This window comes from Magnolia sinica, chromosome 6 (genome assembly GCF_029962835.1).
Source record: "Magnolia sinica isolate HGM2019 chromosome 6, MsV1, whole genome shotgun sequence".
NCBI lineage: Eukaryota > Viridiplantae > Streptophyta > Magnoliopsida > Magnoliales > Magnoliaceae > Magnolia > Magnolia sinica.
The window spans coordinates 61,265,836-61,284,928 of NC_080578.1; the positions used below are offsets into that span (position 1 = coordinate 61,265,836).

Sequence of the window (19,093 nt, forward strand, 5' to 3'; positions counted from 1 at the left end):
CCCTAGTCCAGACTGTCCCCATTATCAATGGTGAATTGGACTAATAAAAACAAAAAAGAAAGAAAGAAAGAAAGAAAATAAAAATCACAGGAGACAATCCTTACCGTTCAATCCATTTTATGGCCACTAAGAAAATGACCAGCTTACCATTATTTGGGGATTGACATATGCATGCCAGGTGTACAGTCGATACTGTGCCAAGATCAGCCATTGTGAATATGGTGGGGTATGATGCAAAGTAGTTTTACATTCCCACCCGAACGGGCATTAATTCGGCCTGCACAACTTACATGTCCCCACTAGCTATAATCAAAGCCACATGATTTAAAACCCTCTTTTGAGTTTTTGAATGTTTCCTTATATATTTATTAAATTATTTATTTTACACCAGCCTTCTCCTGTAATATATAGACAGGGAAAAAAAAAAAACACAGTGAATCTCAAGTGTTGGGTTCAAACTTGACAGCATAAGCCCATCAACAGAGTATATATGCAAAGTTTATTAGCTCTCAAATCACACAAAACAAATTTCTGCAAAATTTTCAAACCTCTGAATGTCTGTCCTCCTCTTCACACAAAACTTACATTGTAGAAACAGAAAAAATCCAAATTACATAAACATAAATGTGCTGCACATGGCAACCGTCTATGATACATGATTAATGATTCATTACCCCATCAAAGGTTAATTATGTAAACATATATAGTCTCACCGAGGCTCCACCATATGTGTTCTCGATAAGAACATCTAAACAACGAAAAAAAAAAAAAAGAATTATCTGAAGAAGAAGATTACCTAGTATCATCATTGCAACAGGAAAAACAGGAGACCATAAGCCTATCTGCCTGCAGCTCAATTTACAGAGGCAACGCAACAACTGGAGTGACACGTCATTTCCAAACCAGCACCGCCCACCCCCCCCCCCCCCCCCCATTTCTTTAGTACTTCAACACCTGCATCTCAGGTTATTTTGTAGAGATTAATATACCCTTGGATCCATCTGTCCCCCAACCCGGAAAGTGGTACAACCCAAGGGCAGGCCCAGAAATGTCAACTCCTCTTTACCAACACCCTGTGCCTAATGAAAACGACTGCAGCACTTCCAGCGGGTGGTGTGGCCCTCGGGCAGTATACAGTTAGCTTCAGTGAATATCAACATCCAGTGGAGATCTTAAATCCATGCAAGAGAACCCCGATCATTTGCAACTTGAGGGCGTCCCCTGGTTGGCGTGGGTGGTCTATTGGCATTGAGCTCCTGATCATGCATGAAATCAACAAATAGATCAATTGCAGAGCAGATGCAATGTTTTAAATGCAATTCCACTAGCGTGAGTGTGTGGGGTGTTTGTGCATGTGTTAAAAAAAAAAAAAAATGCAATCATTGCCTGTTGGGAAAAAGAGTTTGCTAATTCCAGCTGTGTGCATTTCCCAATCCCTAGCCACATGGCCCACATGTTTGAGCTGCAATCTAACCATCTGGTGGTTCCACCATATTGGTGACCTCATCCAAAGTTAAACCAGTGACCATGATGCAAGAAACAAGTGGATGGCTTAAAAGCATGGTCAGGCGTCCATTTGTTTTGTACACTGGTGTACCTAATGGGAGTGACAGCCTGATTATTATTTTGCCAGGGATCTACAGGATGCCCCCACCCGATGGACAACTCATATGTTCAACACGTGGTCACATGTAGAGGAACTGGGGGTAGAGACTAGTGAAATGAGCATGACTCTACAATGTATAGCACCTGCATCCATGTATCTTCAATATGATGTTCCGGTGATGTTTCGGGTGATGTAACGGCTGGTGGCAAGGGATGAATGAGTTTTGGAACAACCACTAGGTCTCTTCCCAGAACCAAAATCGCACCTGCATTATTTGCAGTCCCTGTAAACAGAGGAATTAAATTAGATTAAAGAGCTGGCAAAAAAGTTCCAGGACAGCATGGGCTGAAAATGTTACTTACCACAGTAATTGGTGGCTGAGAAAAGAGTGATCAAATGTCCCTGAGCAAAACGTTCAAAGCCATCCATCACACACTCATGTGCCCGTACAATCAACTGCAAGTCATTGTTGTTGCAGAACTCCATGACCCGATCAGGCTGTAGTATCAAGCAGTTTTTATACAAATTAACATATGAGAATGCACACAGAAGGAATCTCTTCCAAAAAAAATGATGCATATGCGTGATAATAATTGTGTAGTGTAGAATAAAATCTACAGGAGCCCACAGTTTGCATCTATCCTGTGTGATAGATACAGGAGCCACTGCCATTTCAAGCTACTGCCATTTTCATTCCTCTCGAAGATGGTGCTGCCAAACGATATCGATCTGCTGAATCCTCCAGCAGAGCTCGAGAAGAAGAGGCACAAGCTCAAGCGCCTCGTTCAGTCTCCCAACTCTTTCTTCATGGATGTGAAGTGCCAGGGATGCTTCAATATCACGACTGTCTTTAGCCACTCGCAGACTGTTGTGGTCTGTGGGAACTGCCAGACGGTGTTGTGTCAGCCAACTGGAGGGCGTGCGAGGCTGACAGAGGGATGCTCTTTTAGGAGGAAGGGAGATTGAGGGTGTGAACATTTTTAGAGTTGAGCATGGGGTTTGTTTCTAAATGGAAATGAGGCATCAATGGTTTTGTTTCTAGATATATTTCTTTTTGTTGGGAGAACTTGTCATTTAAGGTATCATGGTAATCTAGTTCTAGTTTGATGTGATGGATATTGGGTTTTGTTTGAACTATATATTGTTTTAGTGACAGCTTTTGCCATCTATGAGATGATATTGATGTTTTGATTATAAAAAAAAAAAAAAAAAGATACAGGAGCCACTGTTTATACCTACTGGGCCGTCCAAGCAAATCCACTCCACAGTACGAAATTCTCCACATATTGGCAACAGAAATAAAATAACTGAATTACAACAACTGTAGAAAGAAGACCTCAAAAAAAGCAATTGTTTCACCTCCAAATCTTCAGATCTAGCACATCACATTCACATGAACCTCATACAAAACACCCATCAATGACTCAAAACTGGATCTCATCATCATCTAGGTTTCGAAAAGTAAGGTTCACACCAGGACACTCCCAATTACATCATAAAAGTGCTTGACAAGGCTCCCTTTCTAATGGAAGCTACAGAATGAGGGAATGAAAAAGGAGCGGGTCATCTCAGACCCAGTGTTTTCAGTATCTTGCGATATCACCAATATATCCCACAATATATCTGTTATCCCAAATGGGCAAATACAAAACCCAACTTTAATATTCATTTTGCATGGTATCGTGCAATATATCACACGATATTGCGATACATCATGGATATCGCGATATCATGCAATGTATCCACTCCCCCTTTATAAATTCTTAATGTATTGTGCAATATATCAATACTGAACGCAATATCAAAAGGGATAAAAGGAAACCGATGCTGTTTTGCCTAGAAAATCCTCAAAAATTTCCAACGTGGGTTTGCGCGAACGGCCAGCGTCGTGGGTGTGCTCCCCACATACACGGTTTCAATTCCCCTCCCGCACACTTACCCGATGCACGTGGTTTGCAGATGATTGCGTGCAACCGTAGGTAATAGTCTCTCCTTCAAAAGGGGCGGGGATAGCCTATTGTCTTTTTTTTTTTTTTTAAGTCACAAAATTAGTTTTTTCTTCTATTTTTTTTTGCTAAAAAAAAAAATAATAACTTCCTCCTAGTACATTATAAGGTAATTTCAACTAGTCCACTTTGGTTTTTTGGAAGAAAATCTTCAAAATTTATCGAAAATCGTGGTTGGAAGCTTCTTGGGGCCAGATTCTGAACAGTGCATACTTTTTAGTTTTGATTCATTTTTTTTCATTTTTATATGTTTTAAATAGTATCACCCGTCACAATTTGGGCGAACGGCTTTGGTAGTGGGTTTTCTCCCCAAAAACATGAGTTCGATTCCCCTCCCCATGGATTACCTAAGGCATGTGGTTGGTGGGTGATTGCTTGCATCTGCAGGGAATAGTCTCACCTTAAAAGGGGCGGAGACACCCTGTCATCATCAAGGTGTCCCGTATCGGTATCGGTTGGCGTAACGGTGACCTCCAAAACCGATACGGATACGGGGTCGTAACAGCGATACGGGGGCGTAACGGCCCGTAACGGCGTAAATTTTTTTTTTGCCAACAAAATTTAAAAAAATATGTATTAAATCCGGAATATTCTAAGCATTCCAAATATGCATTCATTTATAAATTGGAGCATGTTTATGGTGGTGTACCGGTCCACTCTTTGGTGAGAAGTTGTATCGGACTGTCTAATTAATTTTTGAACCAAGTAACCTGAATTTGACTACAAAATGTATATATTTAATTTTCTAAATATCTAATTTATATACTTAACAATTTAATATCTTTCTCCTAGTAGTTCTTTAAAAAAATGAAATTAAATTCAGGTAGATGGCGTTGCCAATTTCGGGCTGACTTGGAGGACCAATCTATGCCCCAAATTAGCCTCAAATTCATGCAATTTATTGTCATTATCCCACTTATGTATTAGTGGACATTTATTGGATAGTGAATCATGAAAAAAACCAAAAGGCCCTATTTTAAAAAATAAGAGTACACCAAATAACAATTAAAAACTATTCAAATAATTTGATTTTGGCATTGTGAGTTAGCAATTGCAGTTTATAATTTAATTAGTAAATTTTAAGTTAATATGTCTTTGGTACAATTTTTTATGGCCCCAAATTAGGTGAGACTTGGATTGTGAAGTGTAGCACACATGTCAAAGTTTTTTGGGCCCCACGCATGATGAATGTGTTATATCTAAACCGTCCATTCATTTGACGAGATTGTCTTAAGACTTGACACGAAAAATAATACAGATCTAATTATCAAGTGGACCACACTGCAAAAAGCAATGGGGGATTGAACGTCTACCATTGAAAACTTTTTTGGGATCACATGACTTTTAGATCAATATCAAATTTGTTTTTCCTCTTCATTCGGGTCTTTTTGACCTTATGAACAGATTGGATGGAAAATAAATGTTACGGTGGGCCTACAAATTGTTTAACGGTGAAAATCATCACCTCCGCTGCTATTTTTGGTGTGGTCCGGACGATCTTTGGATACGATTCATTTTTTAGGTAATGCTCTAAAATAATATTTAAAAATAGATGAACGGTGTGGATATAATAAATACATCACTGTGGAGCCTATATAACTTTGATCTCCTTGGAACCGTTCGTACAACTCGGAGCTCGAGCAGTGTCAGCGCTCGTCTCAGCGTGACACGTACCGACAGCAGCTTACGCTGCCCAAAAAAAAAAGTAAGGAGAGGGAAACTGAAAAGAAAAAAGAGGGATAGAAGAGAAGAAAAAAGAGGGAAAGAACAGAGAGAGAGAGAGAGAGAGAGAGAGAGAGAGAGAAGGAGGAGGAGGAGGAGGCCGCAGCCGCAGCCGCAGCAGGGCCGTAGCAGGCCGAGAAGAGGAAGAAGAAGAAGAAGAAGAAGAAGAAGAAGAAGAGAGAAGGAAGAAAAGAAAGGAAAAAGGTAAGGGTTTTTTATTTTTTTATTTTTTTATTTTTTTTTCCAAGGCCCGTAACAGCCGTTACGGGTCAGTAACGGCCATTACACCCGTAACGGGCCCGTAACGGCCGTTACGTGTACAAAAAAGTGACTCGGCCGATACGGCCCCGTATCGCGTAACGGGTACCACCGTTACGGTTACGTATTTTGGATGGGTCCCACATAGGGCCCACCCTCACATATCATATAATATATATATATATATATATATATATATATATATATATATATATATCTATTTATATATATATGTATGTATGTATATATATATATGTATGTATGTATGTATGTGTGTGTGTTGTAAATAGTAGCAAATGATCATGATTCTTCATGTTTTGCATGAAAAATTATGGATTTTGACTTCAATTTCAAGATTTGAGGGAGATTGAGCAAGTTGCCGAAAATTAAGAAAAAACCGAAAATTTCCAAAATTTTCCCAAATCGGTTACAATCTTAATGTCTAAATATGAATCAAACATGTATATAACCTAATCTACACATTCTTGGCAATTTGGGAATTTTTCGGAAAAAAATAATAATTAAACATATTTTAAAAAATCAATATCCACAGGTATTCATGTCTTCTTACATTTACAAATTTTATGTATTGACTATGAATATAGTTGCATTAGTTTAGTCAGACAACACATAAATTAGGACCCCATACAAAGGAAACCTATTATTTGCACTTGTTTTTTGTGATTTTTTTTTTAATTTTTATGTCTAAGAGTATATTGGTGTGTTTTTTTAAACAATCCATGAAGTTTCATTGCAAAATTTGACCAATTTCCCAATGTTTCCCATGTTTCCCAACAACAACAATAAACTACACGATATAACCGATAAATCCCATCCTATAACAGATATGTATCCATATCCCAAAGGTGTGATACATTACGCAATAACGATACGAAAAACATTGCTCACATCCAAGCATCTTCCAAAGAACAATTCCCAAACCCAATCAGGTATCTTCCACCCTTCCCCATCATAGAAGTTCTTGACAAGGCCTCCTTTCTAATGGGAGCTATAGAATGAGGGAATGAAAAAGGAGGGGTTCATCTTAGACCTAAGCATCTTCCAAAAAATAGTATTAAACCCCAATCAGGCATCTTTACACACAAAACCCCCAATGCACATGGTGTGTGTGTGTGTGTGTGTGTGTGTGTGTGTGTGTGTGTGTGTATCTATCAAAACCAAACATTTCAGGATCCGTACTCTTGCTCGGGTGGTAGACTCTCAGGAGTTTCAACACCCGATCAAGGGTTCGAGTATCCATAGGTGGTGAAATTCCACTAGCATGAGTGTGTGGGGTGTGCGTGTGTGTGTGTGTAAAAATAAAAAATAAATAAATAAATAAAACCAAACATTTCACCCATCTTTTCTTAGGACCATCTAAGCTCCCAAAAGACCAACCTCATTCCAGAACACCACATTTCCTCGTGATGACATCCATTTAAAGAAATTCAAATTCCTCAACGATTGGTCACCATCTAAGCAGCTCTACCATTTTCGTTCCTTCGTATTACCAATCCCAATCCCTCATTCCTCTTTTAGCTTTTGAACCTCTTTCCAATTCATGAATTTCGATTTAGGACCCACCCCCTCCCTACCCATAAGAAATTCCTTTGAATAGGATCCCAACATCTTCATCACCTTCATTGTCATTTTAAGAGCGGAAGATCGGGAGATTCAGGGGGGTTGACTTGATGAGAGTCATTCTCCCAAGGATAGGCATTTTGTCTTCCATGAGGCAACTTCTTTCCCTGTCCTCTTAGCTACAAAATCCCAGAAGGCCATTGCTTTCTGATTTCTAATTGAAGGCAGCCCAAGATAATTAAATGGGAAAGAAGCCATTTTACATTCATCCACAGCACCGACAATTAACAATCCTTTTCATAGAAGCCACACGAGCCATGGAACTTTTGGTAACACCAAGTCTATAATTGCTACAAAGCACCACAAGACACCTCTAAGATTCTCAACTCATTCAAAGGAAGCTTTCAAATAATAAGGTTTCACCAAAAATTTGTGAGTGAGAGTGAGATTCCTTAAATACCCACTAAGAATCCCCTAATAGGACCAAGATCTGGAGCCTAGGTAAGAATTTTGCTTAGGCTTTTGGCACAATGGAGAATAGTAACGGTGAAAAGCATCTTCTTAACCATCTAAGGCTATAGAAGTAACAACAAGCCCTATTTACAATGATGGAGAAAAAAACCATCAACATGCATTTCATAATCCACCCTATCCACCTCGGCCCAAATCCCATCCAACCCATGGACTAGGTGGGAAAATTCTAGTTACCATGATGCCTTTGTAGAGGGTATTCGAGGAATCTCAATCTCCCACTAACAATTCCATTTACAAGCCATTTGCAATTAGAAAAAATTTCGTCATTGTGGTCAAAAGCCATTTCCATATCCATTTGCAATGGCAAACTTTTATGCATTTGTTTGCCACAAGTGCACCATCCAAAAATTTGGCGGTCCTTGATGAATGATTAAGGACCTTACGAATGGGATATAACAAAGCCCAAAAACCTCCCTTATTCTCCAAAGAAGGTTTTCACAAAAACTTTATGAGCACACTCCAAATTAAGGCTTTAAGTCCTTGCGCACACAGCTCTTCAACTTTTAGAACAAAAGTAATGAAGCATTAAAATTTTATTAAGCCTCGACCAAGCATGGAATTTCATCAAAAACTTCATCAAGTCACTTAATGACATCTTGACATTCTTGAGGGGAGAAAAGAACAAGGTAAATTCATCATACCCTAAGAGTTCTCTATCCATCTCAAACAACACCAATAGTGGGCATAATGGTCCCCACCATTACTAATACGCATAACAACTGATAACGCTAAAAAAATCCAAAAAAAAAAGTTGGAAAAATACAAAATATTGAGAGAATTGCAAATGCGCATTCTTTTGTGGTTTTGAACATGTTTATGACGGTGTAATGGTCCACTCTTGAGTAAGAATGTTGTCTTGGCATATCTGATGATTTTATTAACATGACAGGCTTAGATTGACCCCAAATTGGCAAAAATAAAATAAAAATAAAAATAAAAATCATGCAAGCTATGGCCCTCATCCCACTAATGCACATCCCAAAGCATTTGACATCAATCCCCTACGTAATTTTAAGCAAAAAATTAAATTAAATTACTAGTGTCGCTGATTTGGGGTTCCCCCAAATCAACAAAAAAATCATGCATCTATGGCATTCATCCCACTAATGCATATCCCTAAGCATTTGACATCATTCTCCCAAAGAAATTTTAAGGAAAAAAATTATTGAAATTAAATCGGATGAATAGTGTCGCCGATTTGGGAGACCACTTGAATGCCCCCGAATCAACCTAAAATTCATGCAATCTATGGCACTCATCCCACTAGTGCAATCAACCCAAAATTATACTTATTTCATCATTCAACTACCAGATCAAGGACATTTATTGGAATGGTGAAGAAATAAAAATACCCAATGGTCCTCTGTCAACAAACAAGTGTCCGCAAATCAATGATTACGATCATTCAAACAATCTAATTTTGGGATTGTAACTCAACAACAACGGGACCCACATTTTAATGGGTTTAGCTTGATTTAATAAATGCTACATGCACAAATTTCGGACTACAAGTGTATCAAGTTTCATACACCACTAGAGTATCATATAATTTTTAAAATAAAGGTCTTAGGTCAACAGGTTAGATCATAAGCTATGGTCCACCCAGCATATATAACTTCTAACCGTTTAAATGCATGTGAAATCCAACATTTCCAATAGATTGGCCCCAAAATGGGGGTCACCTAATGCAAAAATCATCCATATCTAGTCATTAGGTGGGCCACACCATAGACAAATTTCTAGCCAGTGATAAATAGCAAAAAGTACAAGTGTGGTCACTCGATAAGTGGATATGCCTGAGTTTTGCAAAAGGTGATCCTCATGATAGAGCCAACCTATTGGATGGATTGGATGTCTCACACACATACAAGGTTAGAATTATCCGCCATTGCACTGTAACTTATGGTCCAACAGGTTGAACCTTCTCTTTTAAATGCTTGGACATAAAGAAGCCATGTTATCATATGCTTTTGGAAAGGCACAGAGAGAGAGAGAGAGAGAGAGAGAGAGAGAGAGAGAGAGAGTTTTCTACCCCTTTGGAGAAGAGTATTGCTAGTTTGTTGCTTATAGAGCACAAAGACGGGAAATGAAAGGAGTAGTTGCAACATGTATGCTTTTTTCCTTCTTCGATTACTATGCATAATGACCCTGGGCCATTACGCCAATTGTTTTGAGTGTCCTCGATATTATTTCTCTCTTCGGCTCCGCGATACTGACAGCACTAGTAGCGATACCGATAACACCAGCTGTATCAGAAATCCCAAGTATTGAAGATGTATCACTAAGTATCGTCAATGTATCGATATCGCCAATCACTAATATTTTCGACTATGTGAATTCTAGGTGTCACTTGTATCACCAATGTATCACCAATATTTTCGATTGTGTAAATTTTAGGTGTCGCTTGTATCACCAATGTATCGATATCTCTAATGAATTGCCAATATTTTCGACTGTGTAAATTCCAGGCGTCACTTGTATCGCTAGTGTATTGGCGATATTTCAATAATATCGCCGACTGTGTAAATTCAAGCCATTACGTAACTGTTTCGATACACCTTACTTTTCCCCTACCTCCAACTAACCATTTCTGGAAAGCCACAATAATCAAATTCCTCTCCCTTTTTTTAAACCAAGTAGACCTAGACTTTTACTGCCACAACAACTCTTCCCTCAAATCCTCCATAAACTCCTTTAGCATTTCCCTTTCCTTCTTCAGACTATCATTAAGATTTTGCATCTCTTCATCCTTGTTGACATTAGCAACTTCATGGTAAATTTCATCCTTTTTCCAACACACCAGTTTTCGAATCAAAATAAAACTTAGCCAAAAGGCAAAGCCATAACCTCAAGAAGAACCAGGCTATGATTGGAAGCAAAACGAGGGAGAGCCATCTAATCCACCTCATCATAATGCCTCCCACTAGATAAAAATCAAGAGTCAGTCAAGCTTACACCTGATCAGCTTTCGATGATAACTAGACCAAGTATACAATCCCTCCCCCACCACACTACCCAAGAAGGAAGATCGATTAGATCATTAGAAAAGACAATATCAATGATAACTTATCTTGTTTTTAAGGTAAAATCAACAAAACTTATCATACTAATATTCAATCTACATCCACCAGTTTGCCTTGGGATAATTGAAACACATTAAAATCACCTCCCATGCAACATAGCAAATCTCACCTTCCATCAGTCGCTTAAGCTCTACCCAAAAATTGGGCCTTTTCCTTGACTCAATCAACCCATGTACGACATTGAAGACCAAAGAAAATTATCTCACCCATACACAAACACACAAGGGAGTATTGAAGTGTCACCGAAAATTCATTCCATAAAATCATCTACACCATGATCATATCCTTATTCCCCATAATTCCACCAACCAAACCCCATGCCAAAAACAATAAATCCTATGTGCACAAGGCGTCAAACCTACAAGATTGCCCTGTCATTCACAACCTCCAACTTTTCATGTCTTAGTGGATGAAGAGATGAAAGAGTTCACTAACCATGCGAGTTCATTTGCACCTAAGAAATCTCAATGTCTACTTCACTCTCCTGAAGTAATCCTCCAACACCCGAGTCCCCCCAACCGATTGATCTCCCCAAAGTCCTTGAGATATTACAATTAGTTATCTCTAGCCCCACTTGCAAAGCATCTAGCTCAATTCCACTTGAACGCCATAAATGAGGCCTTCAACATTGGAACCTTAGATGAAAAATACTCCTTTGATGTCAACCCTGTCAACTTAACTACATCTAGCATAAAAAGGATGCCTTTTTCAAGATTCCATCAATTCCCTCATCTATTGCCAAAATTACATTCTTATCCCTACTCGGTTCAAAGAATTGTCTCACTGACGATATTTTCATAATGCAATGACCATAGAGATTTCCAGATAATCTTGCCATGAGTTGTGAAACTCACAAATTATCTCGGAAAAATCTCGTAGGCTTTTAAACAAATATAATTTAAATTTTGTAAAAGCAACAGATAATCTTGCCATGAGCCACAACTCATCCACGAACTATCTCGTAAAAATCTCGTAGGTTTTGAAACCCATGAGATGAAATTCACTCACGAATTATCTCGTAAAAATCTCATAGCCTTTTTTTTAAAAAAAAATTAAATTTTGTAAAAGCAACCAATTGTACCATCACCTTTTTGGGAGTACTCAATTATCCCCACACTATCATTATGGAGAGGTGACCATTTGTTGGTAACTCCACTCTAGCTAGTCCCATAGGCCACCTCAGGATCGATCTTCCTCTTTCAGTTGTGTAAAGTCACCATCTTTACCCTTGATAGCACACTACTACAATAAATTATGGGTAGAATACGTTTTCTACATCATCATCTTCCTCAACTGACCAAATCGATCCATTTCTCCCCCTTACTTCCTACTGAGAACAATGACCTTCCCTCCCCAGAAAGCTTTCCTCTCATCAATCCAGATGCTTCCTCTTTGTCCTCTAATCCTGATAGAGTAAGCACAACCCTCAACAATACATGGAACTGTAAACTCCGCTGGCAAACCACCATCTAAGAGGACTTCCAACCCTTCCCACATCCAAGATCTCCTTGCATACAAACTTCAAATCCATCTCCTGCACAACCCCATAGCATGATCCAATGACTTTAAACATTTAGATGACCCATGCATTGAAGTGGTACTATCAACACCGTAAGCCACATTATTTAATTCTTAAGAATCCAATGATACTTTCCTGCACTCGATATCGAGAAGAGGTCCATCTGCCTTTCTCCCATTATCTTGTAGAACCCTATCGACCTCCAACTTCAATAGCAACATCGGAAGAAATATTCCTAATCCATCTTCTCAACTCCCATTAGGAGAATAGCCTTCAAGGTATTTAGTAATGGTGACAGTCAAATGGTCGATATGATACAAGTCGTATCGGACAACGTGGCTTTGTAATGGCCTTAACTGTTTTTCTTTGGGAAAAAGATCTCAAAATTTATTGGTAAAATTCTAAAAAAATATTAGGGTCCCAAATATATATTCTTTTTTTTTTTTTTTTTTTTTTTGACTGACGGTGTAACAGGCCATTGTTTAGTAAATATGTTAATTGTCGGTTAGTGTCAACTTGACATGCTGAAAATAGACCAAATAGGCCCTAATTGAACACAAGTCAAGCAATGAATTAGTGCATTAGGGCCCATTACATATAAGTACAACACAAAGATGGAAAAATGAAAAAATAAATAAATAAATAATAATTTATAGTTTACCCCTTGCTTCCAATATTTCCAAAAATAGTCCAATCAGCTTCCATTCATTCAATCCCATTCAAATTTTGTGTTTTGATCCTCAAAATAGTCCTACGTCTAGTTCTAGACTTAATTTTTAAGCTTCCTTTATGATTAAAATAAATAAAGTGGAAAACCGGGTTTAAATAAAAATTTAAAAAAAAAAAAATCAAAATGGGCTTTTATGGTCATATTGGCCGATAACGGTGCATCAGTCCTCTAACAATGCCAATATGGGGCATATCAGCCTATATCGTTCGATAGGGATCATTATGACCCACTTCTTTATAATGGATAGAACCCCATATCACATAACAGGGTTAACAATCCCTTTACATAATAGCCTTTAGTACCATTATAATCCTCAATTTTAATTTACCAACCTAGAAAACTCATCGATCATGAAGATTGACAAGTCATTCCTGTCAGTGAGACAAAGCTTCAATCTTCCTTTCTTAAACACACACACACACACACACACAACAAAAATGAACCATTGGTCTCAACCGTTTGACCTTTGCCCATTCAAGATATCAACCACCTTCTCTGCTTTATCCCTAAATATGAAATAAACAAAAGCAAACCTTCATAGTTAGCTTGTAACTTAATTTCTTTGCATCACAATCCTAAACAACATTCCATAATTCTTGAAAATGTATAAGGCTTCAGATTTCTGCCATATGGGGTCAATGTTGAATACAATTATGACTGTCCTACGGTACTCGTCACACCTCCAACTTCTTAGGAGCATTCAGGGACAAACCATGGTCTAGCCATCTTTGATCTCTTTGGCATCACTGCTTCCTCAGGTTTCATGATGATGCCCCTCTTAACTCCAACCTTTTTTTTCCTTCTGTTTGAGATCTTGGGACCTTTTAGATAATGAAACCAATCACTTCAAGTAATCTCCTGCAAAATTGTGTTCCATATCAGACTCTACCTTAGTTCCACTATTTTAAGCCTCAACACTCTACTCTAGTGCCTTACTTAACTTCCAATTTTCAAGTACTAATATAGTAGTAAAAATGGAAGAAAGGTTTTGCCCATCAATTTGGCATAAATATCAATTATCGAGTCATATTGCAATAGAAGAAGCAGTTTACTGCAATAAATTGTATTTAGAGGTAACAATCATTTCTTTTTTATAGTTCGAAAAAAAAAAAAAAAATTTAATGCAAGGAAATCAGGGGAAATCCTCAAGACAAAGGGATTGTTGGAGTTCACGCCTTCATAAAGGCCACAACAAATGATCAGAGAAAATTCTACTCTTAGAATAAACACATTTTCTCTAAAATAATCAGTTTATATAATTGTACCTAATGTTTCTCATCTTTTAAACAGAAGGCTGAGAGTATCTGAAACATATACATCATACATATATAAATCATCCTCATCATCATTTTGTTATGTTATCGGAAAAACAGGTCCAATTGGTAAAGGCAGCACATACAAAAATCCACCTTTGCGAGAGAAGTTCACAAAAGGGTGGGGCATCTCTCGCAATATGACTAAAACCCAAGTCTTAAAGAAAAAGTTATTTAAGATATCATTTAGGAATTGCAGCTTCTAAGGAGCAGAACATTTTCCGAAAACACAAGCAATTGCATAAAATCACCCCAACAATGAAGGAGCCACAAAAGTACTCTTTAAAAAGTGCCACCCCCACTGTAGCTGCAAACATCTACATATAGCTTGTATCAATAATCGCCATTGGTCACCAAGATGCTCCTGAATGACCCCTCCAATTTTAGAACTTTCAGGTTTCTCAATAGAGCTTCCGTCAACATTTAACTTTAACTGCATGGGAGAAGAGATCCAGGAGACCAACCTCTTAAGGCTTGAAGACCACCCTAAACAACTTCAGCCCAACTACTTCAAAGGTTAGTTCCCCTCACCCTTTAGAATTCTAAAGGATTTCAAATTGGTCGGACTAAAACAAAGTATATGAGTGCAATTTTAGTAACAACAGGAGTGAAAGTGAGGAATTAGTTTAGATTGCTGACCAGGAAGTTTCCCAAAATGACCACTTTTGGTACCTTGGGTCAATATTTCATGAGAACGAAGAGATTGAGAAGGATGTTGCCCATAGATTTCAAGCTATAAGGAAGAAATGGAGATGTGCCTCCAAAGTTTTATGTGATTTTTGTGTGCCAGTCAAATTGAATGGGAAATTTTATAGGATAGCTATAAGACCAGCCATGTTTTCTTTTTGTGTTTTTTTTTTTTTTTTTTTTTTTTTTTTAACGGTGATAAATTTTATTGCAAAAGGCCAAAGGCCTAAAGAATTACAAGAAATAACACAAAAGAAAAGGGAAATAGAAATTACAAATCAGCCCAAATTTCACCAAGCCGATCCTCCCCGATTGCCTTTGATTCGATAGCCCATTCACCAACCATGCTTTATGGGACATAATGTTGGTCAGTTAAGGAACAACATATTCACAAGATAAGTGTAGCTGAAATGAAGATGTTGAGATCGTCGAGGGGCAAGACGAGGAAGGATAGATTAGAAATGAATAAGGGAACTAAGGAGTAGCAACATTTTTTTTTTTCCGAAAGGTAACACTACTAGTGATTGAACCCTGGATCACTCACACACACTACATTGTCTCTACCAGCTCATCTAACGGGCGGGAGAGTAGGAGTAGCACCAAAATGTAATAAGATGGGGGAAAGTAGACTTCGATGGTTTGGTCATGTGCAATGGAGAGCAAAAATTGCACTGGTTAGGAGTGAGTTGGTACAAGTTAAAGGCTCTAAAAGGGCAAGGAGAACACCAAAAAGGACGTGGATGGTAGTAAGAAAAATTCTGGCCCTTGTTAAAGTGGATGACAGAACAGGATTCGTGTAGCCAACCCCAATTAATTGGTATAAGGCTTAGATGACAGCGATGACGATGATGATGATGACCAACTTACAAGAAATTTAATATGCTCTCCCAGGGATTGAGAACTCGAACAGCTGACAAAGATTTGTCCTTCCACGTACCCCACATAATTGCGAGGGTATGTGACCTCTACCAAAAAAAAATCATTTCCTCTTTAAAGGGCCGCCCAAACATCCTAACATGATAACTGTCATCGAGGGCAGCACCCAAGATATAATGAATAGATGGAAAAAGACAATCCAGGTATCCCTAGCCATATCACAGTGTAGAAACAAGTGATCCATTGATTCAAGGTACACTACACACATTAAGAAGGGAAAATTTCCTCCACTGCAAGCGATCCAACAGGAGAATCTTATTCGCAACCATTCTCCAGCAGAAAACTTCAACTCAAGGAGTGTGTAAGTTCCAAACCTTAGAGCATGGAGGTTTGGCATGGTTACAAGGATGTAGAGCGGGATGAAACTCCTAGTAGAAACTTCTTGTGAGGGGCATATACAGCCAGACACATATATCATATATCCTCCCTATTTCAAGGAAGGTTTGCCTAGTCTAATTCCTTGAGGTTTTACAAAGCCTCAAGCTCAAAATCCCATAAGTTCCGGCTGAAGATCAAACTCCACACCAATTGATAAACCAAAATTTCAAAACAGTCTGAGCAAGGATGTTCCTCTCTGGAAGAGAGAACTATACTAAAAACCACACCGGAAGTGTAGCATCACCAACCCAAACATTCTCCTGGAATGATGCAGGACATGGAAATTAAACATGATATGTAAAAAAAATAAAAAATAAAAAAATTCAAGCTTAAGATCATACTAAATTAGAAACAATCACACAAAATTCCACATTCCACACAAAAGTTCAAACACTCGATCAAGGGGAATCTTATGCGGATTCAGGCCTACACATGCTAGGGCTAGATCAATCAAAACTATAGACCAAACAAGAATCAAATGAGGGTAAATTCATCCACACATGCACAGAAATAATTCCCCCAATCCAAGGGATTCAAAAATTTCAATTCGGGGAACCCTAAGGTTGAAGAAAGGGTACGAAATTGGGGATTCGAGTAATTTAGGGTTAGGTTTAGGGATTTTGGGTGAAAGAGTGAAAGAGATAAGAGAAACGAACCAAAGAAGTACCGCAGGTGTGGACAACAGCAATGGCCTAGATGCACGTACGTATGATCCCGGCCGCACGTGTGTGGGGCCCACTATTCAGAAAAAGACCACCTTGGCCCTAATTGACCAGGGATGGACTCCAAAACCCGCAAATCTCAGCTCGATCCGATGAACGGTTTATGCGTGGTACTCCGCCGAAGTTTCAACCCTCCTGCAGAGCCAGATTCTGGAACTCTGCTGTAGAGAGAAAAACGGCTGCAATAGAGGATGGATTTGAAGCGTAGATGATTGTAGGAGAAGAGAAATATGGATGGAAGAAGACGGGGGCAAATCGGGATAGGTGTGGCTTCGCACCACGGTAGTTAGCCCTTCGAGGAAGAAAGGGATTCACACCCAATTGAATCTCCACAACTCAGAAATTTAGAGGAGCAGAAAAACGTAGCAATTTTATTAATCTTCAATGCGGAAAAAGACTACAAGGAGTGCCTATTTATAATAAAACCCTATACCCCAAAACTCGCGGCATGTGCATAACCTATTACTTGGAGACCAAGTAATCAAAAATAACAAGTAATCAAAGCAATTTAAACCGTCCATGATATTCCTAATAACAATAATAAGCAAAACCCAAAGTACTAGGTCACCTAGGGTAGTGGGCCACGATTATGAGATCCATTGATGGGATCCACATGATGATCGGGTCCACCCCAAGGAACCAAAACACAGTCCTCTAACTAGGAGGCCCTCCATGGATGTCGTTATCGAGCCAGATAGAAGGTGCGGCCCTCCTTGAGTACGTGCGTAGGGGGGCATGCGTGTGCGCGAGATGTCCCCATCATGGAACCAGCTTCTATCACACGAACCAATCTCAAGTATCATCACCTTGGTAAAGACTTCACCCACTTGTCCCGACCAGTGTTTGAAATATAGGCATCGCTTTACATATTGCATCCTTGGGATACAGATGTGTATCGGTTATCACACGAGGATATATCGTTTGTATCAGGTAATTTGTCGCACTTTTTGGGAAACGTAGGGAAACATTGGGAAAATGGTTGAAATTTTCAATGAAACTTCTGGGATTGTTAAAAAAGACCTTCATACACACTTTTAAATCATAACATCTCAAAAAAAGAAGTGCATATAATAGGTTACTTTTGTATAGGGTCCTAAGCTATGCGTTGTTCAACTGAACTAATGTAACTATATTCAAATTGAATGCATAACATTTAGAGTGTATGTGATGATAATTTCATCAAACACTCCGAAATACTTTTAAATTACTCTCAACTGACAGTTGGTTGAAGGGAAATTTCCAAAAAAAATAATATTTTAATTAAAAATGATTTTTATTTTTCAAAAATTGACAAGAACTTAACAAATTAGCAAATCAACCCTCATACATGCTTGATTTCATGTTTGGAGTGCAACATTGCAAGCAATTTGGGAGAAATTGGAGAAATTTAGAAATTTCCTCAATTTTTCCCAAATCGAACCAACCACACTCAAATTTCGAAATTAGAGTGTATGTGATGATCATTTCATCAAATACTCCTAATACTTCGAAATTAGTCTCAATTGATAGCTGGATGAAGGAAAATTTTGAAAAAAAAAAATATGGAGAACATGAAGAACCAACGGATATCGAATCGAAGCTCCAACTCCATGATTTTTCATGCAAAACATGAAGAACCAATAGATTTGTAACCATTTGACACTGATTTAACATAATTTCAACAACAAAAAAAAAAAAGGATCGGGAATTAAAAATGCTCACCAGATCGAACATGTGGGATATATTGGCACTACCTATGTGTTTCGTATCGCACAGGTGGGATACAAGACATATCGTGGGATATATTGGCTTATATCGTCGATATTTAAAACATTGGTCCCGACCCATCCCCAAACTTGGCAATATCTTCCAAATTTAAGATCCTCCCCATTTAACCATATCTCCTAGAGTCCATCCACTCTTCTTTTACCAATATATGCAAGCAATAACCTTCCTCCAAAGATCACTGCACTTGACACCAAACCTCCACCACCATTTTAGCAAGCAAAGCCTAATTTTTATTTTTATCCTCCCAAATC

General features: G+C 38.4%; 2 protein-coding genes across 2 annotated transcripts in view; one reads left to right on the forward strand and one right to left on the reverse strand.

Moving 5' to 3' along the window:
* Nucleotides 1–482: 482 nt before the first annotated feature.
* Nucleotides 483–19,093, reverse strand: part of LOC131248795 (serine/threonine-protein phosphatase BSL3) — a 72,630-nt gene continuing 54,019 nt past the window's right edge. The window contains exons 19-21 of the mRNA XM_058249250.1: nucleotides 1,969–2,104; nucleotides 1,750–1,889; nucleotides 483–1,256 (exon numbers count right to left, since the gene is read on the reverse strand). Coding sequence (XP_058105233.1) covers nucleotides 1,173–1,256; nucleotides 1,750–1,889; nucleotides 1,969–2,104 — 360 coding nt within the window. The 3' untranslated portion in view covers nucleotides 483–1,172. The remainder of the gene's footprint in view (nucleotides 1,257–1,749; nucleotides 1,890–1,968; nucleotides 2,105–19,093) is intronic.
* On the forward strand, nucleotides 2,283–2,783 carry LOC131248796 (small ribosomal subunit protein eS27y). The gene has a single exon (XM_058249251.1). It carries the CDS (start codon nucleotides 2,312–2,314, stop codon nucleotides 2,570–2,572), a length of 261 nt encoding a protein of 86 aa, XP_058105234.1. The 5' UTR covers nucleotides 2,283–2,311; the 3' UTR covers nucleotides 2,573–2,783.